The sequence below is a fragment of the Equus caballus genome, chromosome 15, assembly GCF_041296265.1.
Source record: "Equus caballus isolate H_3958 breed thoroughbred chromosome 15, TB-T2T, whole genome shotgun sequence".
NCBI classification, from domain to species: Eukaryota; Metazoa; Chordata; class Mammalia; order Perissodactyla; family Equidae; genus Equus; species Equus caballus.
In genome coordinates this window covers 76,386,442-76,398,596 of record NC_091698.1, presented here as the reverse complement: position 1 = coordinate 76,398,596, position 12,155 = coordinate 76,386,442, and the positions used below count along the sequence as shown (strand labels likewise).

Sequence of the window (12,155 nt, the reverse complement as noted above, 5' to 3'; positions counted from 1 at the left end):
AGCTGAAAAAGATTCAAATTTTCAGATTTTTTAAAAAAAGAGATAAATATTTTACTTCAGTATCCCCTACACAAAAATAAATAAAATTATTAAAAGAAACTAGAGTGATACATTGTTCAACACTGTTGAGGAACACAAATTATTAAAGACTTCCCTGAACCCCGTACAATATAATTGTTTCACTAAGTTATTCTACACGAAGAAAAATGTGAAGCTAGAAGAATTTACTTTAAATTATAACAGCTATTCAAAGCATACTTAATCATCTAAATAGAATTCACTTGGCTACTTCAGAAGCTACACAGAGGGAGGGACCAATAAAAGGAAATGATGTGGTATGGAGAACAATGCCCCGGCCTGGGTACTAGGACTCCTGGCTTCTAAACTAAATCCACACCAACTCACAGAGTGATCTAAGACAAATCACTTCATCTCTCTGGCGCTAACTGATAAAACAGAACGAAACAAGTACTTAAGTTCAAAGGTCCCTAAGGAGGTAAAACATTCTTAGTCTAATGAAAGGGAGAGAAAATTGAGAGTAGAGATTGGGGGGAGGGGGGGCGAGGACAGGATGTGTGTGTGTCTATCCCTGTCAGTCCTAGAATTCTACAATTACAAGTGCTAAAATGAAGACTACAGATAATACATCCTTTCGGAATTAAGAACAGATTAATGTGTGCAGTTTCTCCCTCCTGTCTGCCTCTGCTTCCCTCTCTGTCTCTTGTCTTCCACCTACTTCCTCAATTCTCTCTCTTGCCTCAGGTTTCTCTCCAGTCTCCAAGTTTTCCTCTATTACTATTTCCAGTCTTCAATGCTTACAAGAGATAACCACCTACTACTGCCATCTCTGGCCTGCCCTCTACTTCCAACACTATCAGTTTATTGTCCTTAAACCATCATTAACGGGGAAAGAGAATGTAGACAGCTAATATGCCAAATGGATCACTTAAGCTAATTCTTGGCTTCCAAAACTTGATTTAAATAAGTAATGCAATCAAATGCATTCTGTCCACAGAAATCTTAAGCAACAAGAGCAAATCACTTACTGGACACCTATTATGGGTCACATACCTTATCTTTTCAAAACCTTACTACTACTCAGCTTGGTGGGCATATTATCATCCACAATTTACAAATAAAAATGAGGCCCAGAAAAATTATAAATCAGAAGTGATAGAACTAAAGCCCACACTTTTCACTGCCAAATTATGATGGGCAACAGATTGTTTTGTCAAATTGACCACCAAAGCAAGAAACTCCAAAGTCCCAAGGGCAAGCTTATTTCTAATGGCCCAGAATTGAAACATGGATGCCACTAATAATATTCATAAATAAAAAAGTATAACTGACATCAAGCAGATAGTAGGCTGACAAAGGGAAATCAGTCCAGATTATTTGGACTTTCAAACACCTTTCAAAGACTGATTAGTAAAGAGGTTCGTTTCAAATTCTGCCTGAATTAGCAAGATTTTGGAGAAAAGCTGTAGTCTCCCCATACCACTGGAATTCAAACAAAAGTAGATTTAGATAGTAAATAAAGTTTAGAGCTAAATATGCACAACTCTTAATAAAAATGTGCTACCAGTGATATTTCTCCCCAGATAACTGGAGCCATTCTTATTTGTCAGTTTTTGAAAGTAAGATAAGAGAATTCAGTTTCTAGTAATAGTGCCCTGAAGTAACTCTCCTACTGAAACAGCTAAAACTTCTAGATAAAATAATCTTACACTCATCTTAAAAAGCAAAGCTGATAGGAAGGGAGGAATTATTTGTTCAAAATTGAAGGGAAAATGGGAACCCAGTGAAGTAAGGGAACAAAAGCCACTTTTGCCCTTTGGGTACTGCCACCCAGAACAAACCTGAATTTTGGTTTAAACAGCCTTGCAGAACCCAAAGAGCAAACATCAAAGACCAGGACCACTCAGAGCGGAAGGACTAATAGGTGACATGCCCACATTCAGCTAAAACCCTAAAGGGCTTATAACTTTAAGACAAACGTGAAGCAGAAGTATATTGGCCATCAAATACATTGACAATCACATCTGCATCAGTTGAGCGCTCCAAAACCTCAAACAATGAGTTTGTCTTACAGTGGTTCTGGACTGGTAATGCCTCCAAAAACCTACCACAACCAAAGGAAAAACATTCTGAAGATCCCTTTATTTGACTCCTCAGATTAGTCTTAGACTTTTTCAAGGACAGTGAGCAGTAATTATGTAAACAAAGAAATAAGTTATCATGAGCATGAACCAACAAAAACAAGAGATCACAAACAGGGACCTCCAACATCTCACATATAGGAAGAACAGAGACACCAACTATAAAATAACTAGAGGTTTTCCCCGCTATCGGAAAGTTTGCTTTACACCACTTCGCTTTTACGAAAGATCTACATCAGTACCTGTTTTCCTAAACCCAAACAAATCCCAAGAGGATTTCTGCTTTGAGGAAAAGCGAAAATAGCATTCAGCGTTTGTTTTGCAGTGAGTCCTTACCAAAGGCAGCGTGTACCCCTGAGCAGCGAGAAGCCCTGAGCAGCAAGAGTGGCGCTGCCACGCTCCTTTCCCAGGAGCATCTCATCATTAAGCCACCCTACCTTTGAACTGTGTCTGTGAGCATTTGTGCTTTACCTTGATTTTTTTTTGATAGGTTATTTTTCGGGTCTGGGAATGCTCAAAAATCTTTCCCATATAAACGAATGGTAATTACTTCATTTTACACCATTTCAGCTTACAAAAAGTTTCATAGAAATGTCCTGCTTTCAGATAGCAGGGGAAACCTGTATACTTACAAAGTTTAGAGAATAAAAGAATCCCTGAAAATATCTGCACGGAACAAGAAACTATTAAGAAAAGACCCAGCAGATTTTAAAAAGAACCAAATTGAACTCCAACAATAACCAAAATTAAAAACTCATTGGATAGCTTTAAAAGATCAGATTCAACTGAAGAGAAAATTAATGGACTAGAAGATAAATCAGAATTATCCAGAATAAACTATCCAGAGTAAAGCAGGTAGAGATAAAAAGATGGAAAATATGGAGCAGATAAAGAAGGCCTAAGATACATATAATCAGAGACCCAAAAGGAAAAGAGAACAAGATAGAGGAGAAATCTAAAGAGAGAATGACCAAGAATGTTACAGAATTAATGAGATGTCAATCCACAGATTCAAAGCCTAATAAAGTGACAAATAAAATTTTAAAAATCTCTATCCTGACACATCATAATGAAACTTCAGAACACCAAAGTCAAGAGAAAATCTTAAATGTAGCCAATAAAATAAGCTAAAAAACAGTAGAACACAGTAAAATCTATATATCTGTTGTTTTAAATAAAAACAAAAATGATAAGCAAGGATTAGTGTGACTGTGATTATCTCAGAAGGTTGTAACGATTAAGCAAGATAATGTATTTAAAAGAGCTTTAAAAAAACTGTGAAAGTATCTGGAGACTTAAGTGACAGAGCTTATACAAAACCTATTTCATTCTTGGTCATTTAACCTCTCTTTGGGCCTCACTTTACCTGCAAATGAAGGTTGTAGATGATTATTTCCAAAGTTCATTCCAGCTCAAAGATTATTCATCATTATATCTCTCAGTCTGAGGGAGGTGATTCAAATTATAATATTCTACTGGCTAAAAATAAAATGCTAGCTGTCATCAGAAAGAACAACAGAAACATAGAAATTATATTCCCAAATTCTATAAAAAGCCATCCCTATGTGGAATAATAACATATGTGTTGAAATCATCAAACTATACACGTAAAAACAGAAAAGAAAAACTAAAGCAGTGGTTCTCAATCCTTGCTGAATATTAGCACTACTAGGGAGCTCAAAAAAATACTAATAGTAGGGGCCCTAACTGCTAAGATTCTGATTTAATTGGAATGCATATTTTTAAAATTTCCCCCAGATTATCCTAAGATTGTAGCTAAAGCTGAGAAACACTGAACTAAAGTGACAAACAGTAGGACATGTTTTAAAAGAGTAAAACTTCTATAATCTTTCCAAAATACAATTAAAGATTATAAAATTATCAAGGATATGAATAGAATGAAATATTAACCTGTTTACAAAAATATATCATACCACGATGGGGTTCACCTGCTCCAAGTTTAAAGGAAGTGGTTTAAAGAGACACATAAAACCAAAGATTAGTTTTATACAGTGGTTAGTAAATGTATACAATTTGTTACCCAAGAAGTCATGTGAGGTTAAGATAAACACATTCAGAAAAACTTATACTTTTCTAAGATACAAATTCCAAGATAACAGACACACAATGTGTTATTAAGGAAAGCAATATATTTGAAGCATATAATCAATGTTTTGAGGCTGACACAAAAGGCAATAATTCACTCCTTAGTGCCACCATCAGACCCAGAATATTAGACTGCATGGTGACAGAATGGCACTTACATGCTCTAGCCTTAGAAGAGTTCATGACTGAAGATTACGCTTTTCTCTGGGGACAAGGAGATAAATAAAGAGTACAAATTTAACATCATGCACTTGCCACCATTTATTTATTCAGCACTTACTTTGTGTTATGTACCAGGCCTCTGCTAGGTACTTTAAAGTATCTCACTTAATTCACACAAAATAGTTTATTACCCTCACCTTACACATGAAGAAACCAAGGTTCTGAGAGGTCAGAATTACGGCAAACGTGTATTTTTGGCATAAAATAAAATACTAGTAAGTCTTAGAGCAAAGATTTAAATACAGGTTTATGCCCTGTTGCTTTCCACTGTAATTGTAAATAACAGTCATAATAATAACAAAAAAATACACTGCCACTTAAGTGCTTACCGTGCCCATTTAAATGCTCAGTAAATCTTCTCAACAATCCTACGGAGCCGCTCAGTCAAAATAATTTTGTCATACTTGACTCCCCTTTTCCTCAAGCCTCACATCCTATCCTTCAGCACATTTTGCTGGTTCTACCTTCAAAAACGTATTCAGAATCCATTATATTTTGAATAGTATCAAAACACACATTCACTCATCTCATCACTACCACCTAGTTCATCTCCAGCCTGGATTATTAAGACAGCCTCCCAATCAGACTCCCTCATTCTTCTACCCTTGTCTTCCCTCCAGGTCTATTCTGAATCCTTGCAAAGGATTCCTTTTAAAGATGGTGTCACTCCTTTGCTCAAAGCACTTCAATAGCTGCCTACCCTGCTGAGGTAAAATCTAAAGTCCTTACAATGCGCAAGACCCAGTACCTCTGACATTTCCTCCATTCTCCTCTACTCCAACCACACTAGCCTCATTATCTCTCAAACGTTCCCAAGGATGCTTCATTCCCCTACTGTTCCCTCTGCCTAGAACACTTCTGCTTCAGATTTCACCTTTTCAGGTCTTTGCTCAAATGGCATCTTATCAGTTGAAACTTTCTTTCCCACTCCACCCTCTCAAGCACTCCAAATTCCACTTACCCCACTTTATCAGGGTACTTATTACCATCTACCATTTTATGTATGTATTTATTTGTTACTGTCTGTCTTCCTCCACAACTTAACCTTCATGAAGACACAATCTGTTTCAATCACTGTTTCTCCAGTGCCTAGAACAGGACCTGACATGAAGTAGGTGTTTGAGTATCATTGTTGAATGAAAACATGGATCAATAATGCCAAAATCTAGATTCATAAATCTCCAGTATACAGCCTCCACACAACATGCCCTGAGCTACTCCATCACATCACCTCTTTCACACAATTCTGGCATTTCCAGGTAAATAGCGGAGCGTCCTCTACTACACACACACACACACACATACACACCCTCCCCCTCCCAAAATCTAGGGACAAGAATTTTTACCTTTTATTTACATGCTTCTTTTCCCATAAGTCAGTAATTTTCAAATAGTGAGCCCCAGGTTCTTATTACCTCATAAAGTTGTTTCTTCCTGCTATTCTCCCCATTCACTACTAGCCCTTTTCTAGTATGCTAGTCTAAGAAAATTTAAACCCCTCAAAGATAAACACCCTGATTCCTCTGCATTCTGTTTGTTCTATCATTCCAACTAGACTGGATGTTTCTTTGAGGTCATCTAGCCCAAGGTTTCACATACACAAACTTCTCTCAAATGTTATGACTAGTATTCTGTCTCCAATTCCTTCCATAAATATAAAGCTCAGTAATAACCTTGACCATTCTTTTCACTTGCCCAAGAACTACCTATTCTCACCTGAATGGTGGTGGTGAGGCAGAGGGAGATCACTAGAAGTAAAAAGAGTCTTATGTTAACCAAGATGGGCAAGAAGGAAAAAATGACTAAGTTTTTGGCACAATGTGGCCAGGTCCTTATTCCCAAGATCTGAAGGAGGGAGGAAGTGGTAATGGCAGGTCAGGTAGATGAGAGCTTGGATTGTCTTTCACAACTCTGCCCTGGCAACTTGAAAGAGCAGGACCAACAGGTTCCTGAAGAGACAAATTAGAGTTAATCTTAAAGGAATTTTTGTTGACTTTGGTGTTAATGACTTGAGAACGGATTTAAACAGTAAAAGGAAGACACCAACTGATCCAAATTTCATCATCATTCATTCAACTCTTACTTCCTATTGTTTTTTATAAAAATTCCAATGGAAAAGAAAAATGATGGGATATGTTAAAATTTAATGATGCTGATGTAAAGAAATGATTTTAAAAGTATATTTTCAATTATGCTAATAAGGGACTCAAAGACCGGAGATTCCTGCAAACTCTCTCCCCCCAAAATACATAATAATTGTTCTGTTTGGAAATGATACATTTTTTAAGTTTCTCCATAGATGCTTAATCTGAGTACAAACCAGAAAATACTGTAAAAATGTAGTGCCCTTAACACGATGAGCACCAATGGGAAGCCTACCTGAAGTTTAACACTTGCCAAAAGTAACCAAAGAAGGGGGGGGTGAGTGGGTGGGTGTGTTTGTGTATACACACAGTCAAGTATCCCATAACGATGTTTCTGTCAACGATGGACCACATATATGACAGTGGTCCTATAAGATTAGTACCATATAGCCTAGGTGTATAGTAGGCTACACCATCCAGGTTTGTGTAAGTACCTCCATGATGTTCACACGACTGAATTACCTGATGGCACACTTCTCAGAATGTGTCTCTGTCAGTGACATGTGGCTCTGTGTGTGTATAAATAAAAAACTGAAGAGTGATAACAGTTACAGGTAAACTGAAAAGTTTAAACATGGGAGTGGGCAGGGGTGAGATGAGCTGGAAATTCCCAAACTTCCACAGGTAGGAAGGTAAGAATTGTTTTCTTGCTTGTTTTTGACGAAAGTAGTGTGGCATCTTACATCCCCTAAACTGGAAGAGAAATTAAAATTTAAGCAGCTACATACAAAAATCATTCTCCATAAGTGTACAATGTTAAAGTTAAAGCCTGTCTTTAACACTTCCTTGAAATTTGGAAATCTAGAAATTCATTTATGGAATGCATTATTAAAAAGGTGAATTACTAATAAATTTAAATGAAACATTTGGGTCTGCTGGTTACTATACAGACATGGTCAGATTCTTTATGAGAAAAATTACAAATATCAACAGATTAAATACTAAAGTAACATAATAATAGGGATGAAAAAGTTGCCAAAGAATATAAACATATAATGTAGAACAAAGAATCAGAAGGAATCTTAGAAACTATGGGTCACTCCCCCAGCTTCATTCAACTCCTCCCACAGGTTTTTCCTGACCACCACATCTAAAATAGCTGCCCCTATCACACTCTATTCCCGTACCCTGATTTATTTTTCTCATAGCAGTTGCCACTATGGGTCAGTATATTACATAGGTACATTTGCTGATGGTTTGCCTTCCGACTAAAACATAAACTCTATGAGGGCAGAGGTTCTGTCAACTTTGTTAATCCCAGGGCCTAGAGGCACACAGCTGGCACTCAACAGATGTGCTGAATAAATAAATAAAACTGAAGTTCAGAGAGGTTAAAGAATTTCCTCAAGGTCACAGAGCTAGCAGCCAAACACAGCCAGTAGCATAACCCTGTCTGCTTGCTCTTTCCACAGGCCCTTCCACCACACCAAAGCAGCCTGTTCCAGCACATGATTTTATTTAACAGATTTCTCCTTTTCTTTTTAAGTGCCCAAGAAAATACATGTTACCAAAAAAAGCGATACATTGGGTAGCATTTTAACTCCCAAGTGTTTCACCAACCAAAACCTTATTGAGATTTCCTAAACACACAGGATTAGCCAGTAAAACAGAAAAGGAATGCCACTCAGTTCTTTAAATTCCCTGTGAAATTGGTGTCTGCCTTGGAAGTTTCAAGACCAGCCACTGAAACCTACTTACCAATTCAGAATGGCCTGTAAAGTATCAGCCTCACTTTGATTCTCCTAAGAGCCCACAATAGCTCCTCCCTGGATATACTTTATCTTGTAGATTATGCAGGGAAATGTAACCAACTTTAAAGCTCTTTTTAGCTCCTTTCAAAGTACAAGTCAATCTCACAAAACAATGCACACAAAATTAACCCTTGGGAAGTTCTAGTTTCTGACAACAGGAAACCATCTCTGAACCATCATCTGACTGTGCTCATCTAGGTCCCTCATTCAAAAATCCATGAATCTGAAATACCTAAAAGAAATGCGGGAGGGGGAGAGGGAAGGGAAGAAACATTTACATATATAAAAAGGGTGCTGATATTCCTAGTAACACTTTCGCCCAACATCAGCTTCTTGCCTGAAGTCAAGGCCTCACGAACACAACTTCTGTTGTCTTCTTTGATCGCCTTCCTTTCAGAGAGAGGAGTCCACTGCCAATACCTTTTGCGGGGTACGTCTCTAGACCTAAGACAGGACTCACTAGGACAGTGCATGATCTGCTCGGCTTCTCTCAAAACTGTCAGCCCAATTAGTAAACTGAAAGAGAAGACCTAAAACGTGGGATGGCAAGAGAGCTGAAATGAGACTGAGAGTTAAGAGTGGGAAGGTGTAGACGAAAAGGAGCGGGGAGGGTAAACAACGCAGCACGGGCGGGAGTGAGAACCCGGGTCGAGGAAGTGGGGTCAGCGAAAGGCAAAGGTGAAGGGGGAAGGGGACGAGGTTCTGGGTGGGATGGGCGGGAGCAAGCCGGGAGGGAAGCAGCGAGGGCTGGGGGGGGGAGGGGGAAGGGTCTGGGGCGGGGCGGAAGGGAGTGAAGAGGCGGGATGAAGAGGGCCCGGCCGGGAGGGTCTTTACCTGCAGCTCCGCCCGCTCCACCTCCCACTGGGCTCTCTCCACCTCGAAGCGGGCCCACTCGTGCTGCAGGAAGTGCAGGATCCCCGGGAGGCTGTACTGGGCTCGGGCCGCCCCCGCTGCAGCCGCCCCGTCGCCGGCCGCGGCAGCCTCCGCCAGAGGCCCGAGACCCTTGGCACCGCCGGCGCCCGGGTGGTTGTTGCTGAAGAACACGCCAGGACCCGCCTGCTCATCCATGGCGGCCGCAGAAACCCGGGGAGCTGCCCAGGCAGCCAGCAGCGGCGGCAACGGCGGCGGCCAGCAGCGCCTCCTCCTCCCTCCGCCGCTCCCCGCCCACACCCCAGTCAGCAGGGAGCAGCCTAGGCGCGGGGGCCGGCCGAGCCCGGGACGGGCCGGGAAATGGGTCAACTGCGGCGCGCGGGCGGCCCGGGGCTTGCTGGGAAATGTAGTCTCGGGGCGTGGGGCGGGCTCTGCGGCGGAGGCGGCCTGTGGGGCTGCGATAGCTCCAGCGCGGCCCCGCCCCCAGCCCGCCCCGGCCCGCCGGGTGGAGGCCGGCCTGGGCGGGGAGCGCGGGTTTCCTCACGGTGGGGACGGGCGCGGGCGGGCTGTGCTCCAATCGCCCTCCCACGCGGAAGTCCTAGGGCGGCGCGCTTTGTTGCACACACACGCACACACACGGAAGTTATCACGCCAAAATACCAGCCCGAGCTGCACATCTTTTAGGGCTTCCTGGTAGTTCTGTTCAGAAACGAGCTCAAAGCGAGCTTCTCCGCTCCGGCCCCTGGACTGGGGCTCTCTCCAGCCCGCTGGGCTCAGCCCTCCCTTGGGCTCCGACTTCGGTGTTTCTCTGATCCTAGACACTCCTCAGTTCTGCCAATCTGAGTATCGCTATCTCTCCTGCCTTTCTTTTTCACTCGGTGGTTCAAACTTGTTGCCTGATCAGTTTTCACTTATAAGGAACTCTGATTACCTCTCTCCTAGACTGGCAGCGTTTAGCTTCTTCCAAATTCTGGTTTGCTGACGCCTTATCTGAAATAGTGCTCCGCTCAAATCCCTTTCCCTTTGTAGTTAATCTTGCAGTAAATCCTGTAAAAGTTTCAGATACCCAAGGCTCTCTTATTTCAGTCTCTTTTTTCTGACCTTATTCCCGTGCAGTTTTTACTCAATTCAATTAAACAAATATTTGATTGTCGGTTATATCTGTCGCTGGGGATATAAAGATAAATGACACAGTTCCAGCCATCAAAGGGAGATTGGCAAGCGTATAATCAATTCTCACAGTCCCTTAAAGCTACACTACCTAAAAGAACAAAGTCCCTTTCTGCTCCCTAGAACTATCTTGGGTAACCAGGCGCTTCTCGCTTTTCACTTGTGCGGTTCCCAGTTTCTTCCACGGTTCACCTGCAAACTGGCAACAGCATTAGCTTACAGAGGCACACCAAAACCTTTCAAACGTCTCCCCGTAAATGTTATCCGTCTCCGAAGTCCCTGAAATCCCGTCACTATAAATTCACACTACAACGATAATGAAAGGAAGGTACCTGAAAAAAATTTGACAAATGAAAACTAATTTAAGTAATTATTTTGTCACGAGAACAAGTTATTTGTAATCCTTTTGTTTTGTGGGATATCAGACCTGATGGCCCCGAAAAAATTTAAAGATATAGGCTGGTGAGTGACATGTAAAGGAAGGACATCCTGTCCCTGTCCTCTGCCTACCTCCCTTCCCATGGCTACTTGTGGAAAGGACAGGAAACACGTTGTATCTGCTCTGGTTGCAAATAAAGATGGCAAGCTCTCTTCTCCCAGTTACTGAATGTTTCTGCTTTATGAGTTCATTTTTTATTATAATAAAAGGTTGATCCAGGCCTGGCCAAATTCCCTGTGTCATAAATTGTTTTGGCTGTAAGTGTCCTTTGAGATACTGCCCAACCCTCATCCTACAGCTCAAGAAACTGAAGTCCAAAGAAGTTTGAACTTGTCCACAATGAAGCTTTGAGGAGTGGCACAGCCAAGATTAGAAACCAGAATTCCTGACTGCTGGTTCATTGATCTTCCCATTAACACATCGCTGTCTCTCTTACTTTTTAGGCTTACCAGAGTACCAAGGGGACAATACCGAAACAAGGGCATGTTTTTTCATCTGAAAGATTTAAGTAATCTTACAAGTTTTGACTGTTAAGAGCTGTTTTTTTTCTCACATAGATGACATGTCTGACAGTTCCTTTAAAATCAATTCATAACAGACTATAAAACAATTAAATTTATAGATAACTTGGACTATCACACATAAACACAACAGTACTGCTTTAATTCATAGTTCTACTTTATTATTCATAATACCTTTTTGCTTTTCAACTTATTTACACACAAAATAGCATTTATGATCTATAACGTCATGACACCTTCACTCAATATACCAAAATATTAAGTGATTATATTAAGGTGGAATTCTGAAGAAATTTACTTTTCTCTTTTTAAAAAAAATTCCATATGTGGTAATATTTCTTTTGTAATTTAACAAAAAATGTTACTTTCAAGAGTTTCCCTTAGAGTTCTTTTGCCCTAAGTTGCTTTAAGAGAATAAGGACCATGAATCCCATCATTTCTTCCTATACTGAATCAGCTTCTGAAACTGTTAGTTTTTGAGTAGCGAGCTTACTGGTGAGTTTTTGTGGGGGTTTTTTGCCTTTGTGCTTCGTCTGTCTGTCACATTTTCTGTATTCAGCATGAATTACTTTTTTTTAAGTAAACATTTTATTGCATGTAACACATATATAGAAAAGCTCAGAAGTGGTAAGTGAATATCTCAATGAACTTTCAAGAACTGACCCCTTCCATGTAACCAGCACCCACATCTCGGAACAGAACACTACAGGAATCCCAGAACCCCCTCTCGATGTGCATTCTCAGTCACTACAGCAAAAACGTTTTTGAATTTG

General features: G+C 40.6%; 1 protein-coding gene across 2 annotated transcripts in view; it reads right to left on the bottom strand.

Moving 5' to 3' along the window:
• The window catches only part of STRN (striatin), a 98,358-nt gene extending 88,705 nt beyond the window's left edge, over positions 1–9,653 (bottom strand). The window contains exon 1 of one of the 2 annotated variants that reach the window (XM_023619241.2): positions 9,217–9,653. In XM_023619241.2, the coding sequence (XP_023475009.1) occupies positions 9,217–9,450 (234 nt within the window). In that variant the 5' untranslated portion in view covers positions 9,451–9,653. The remainder of the gene's footprint in view (positions 1–9,216) is intronic. The other variant, XM_070236448.1, reaches the window with a different exon arrangement.
• Positions 9,654–12,155: the final 2,502 nt, after the last annotated feature.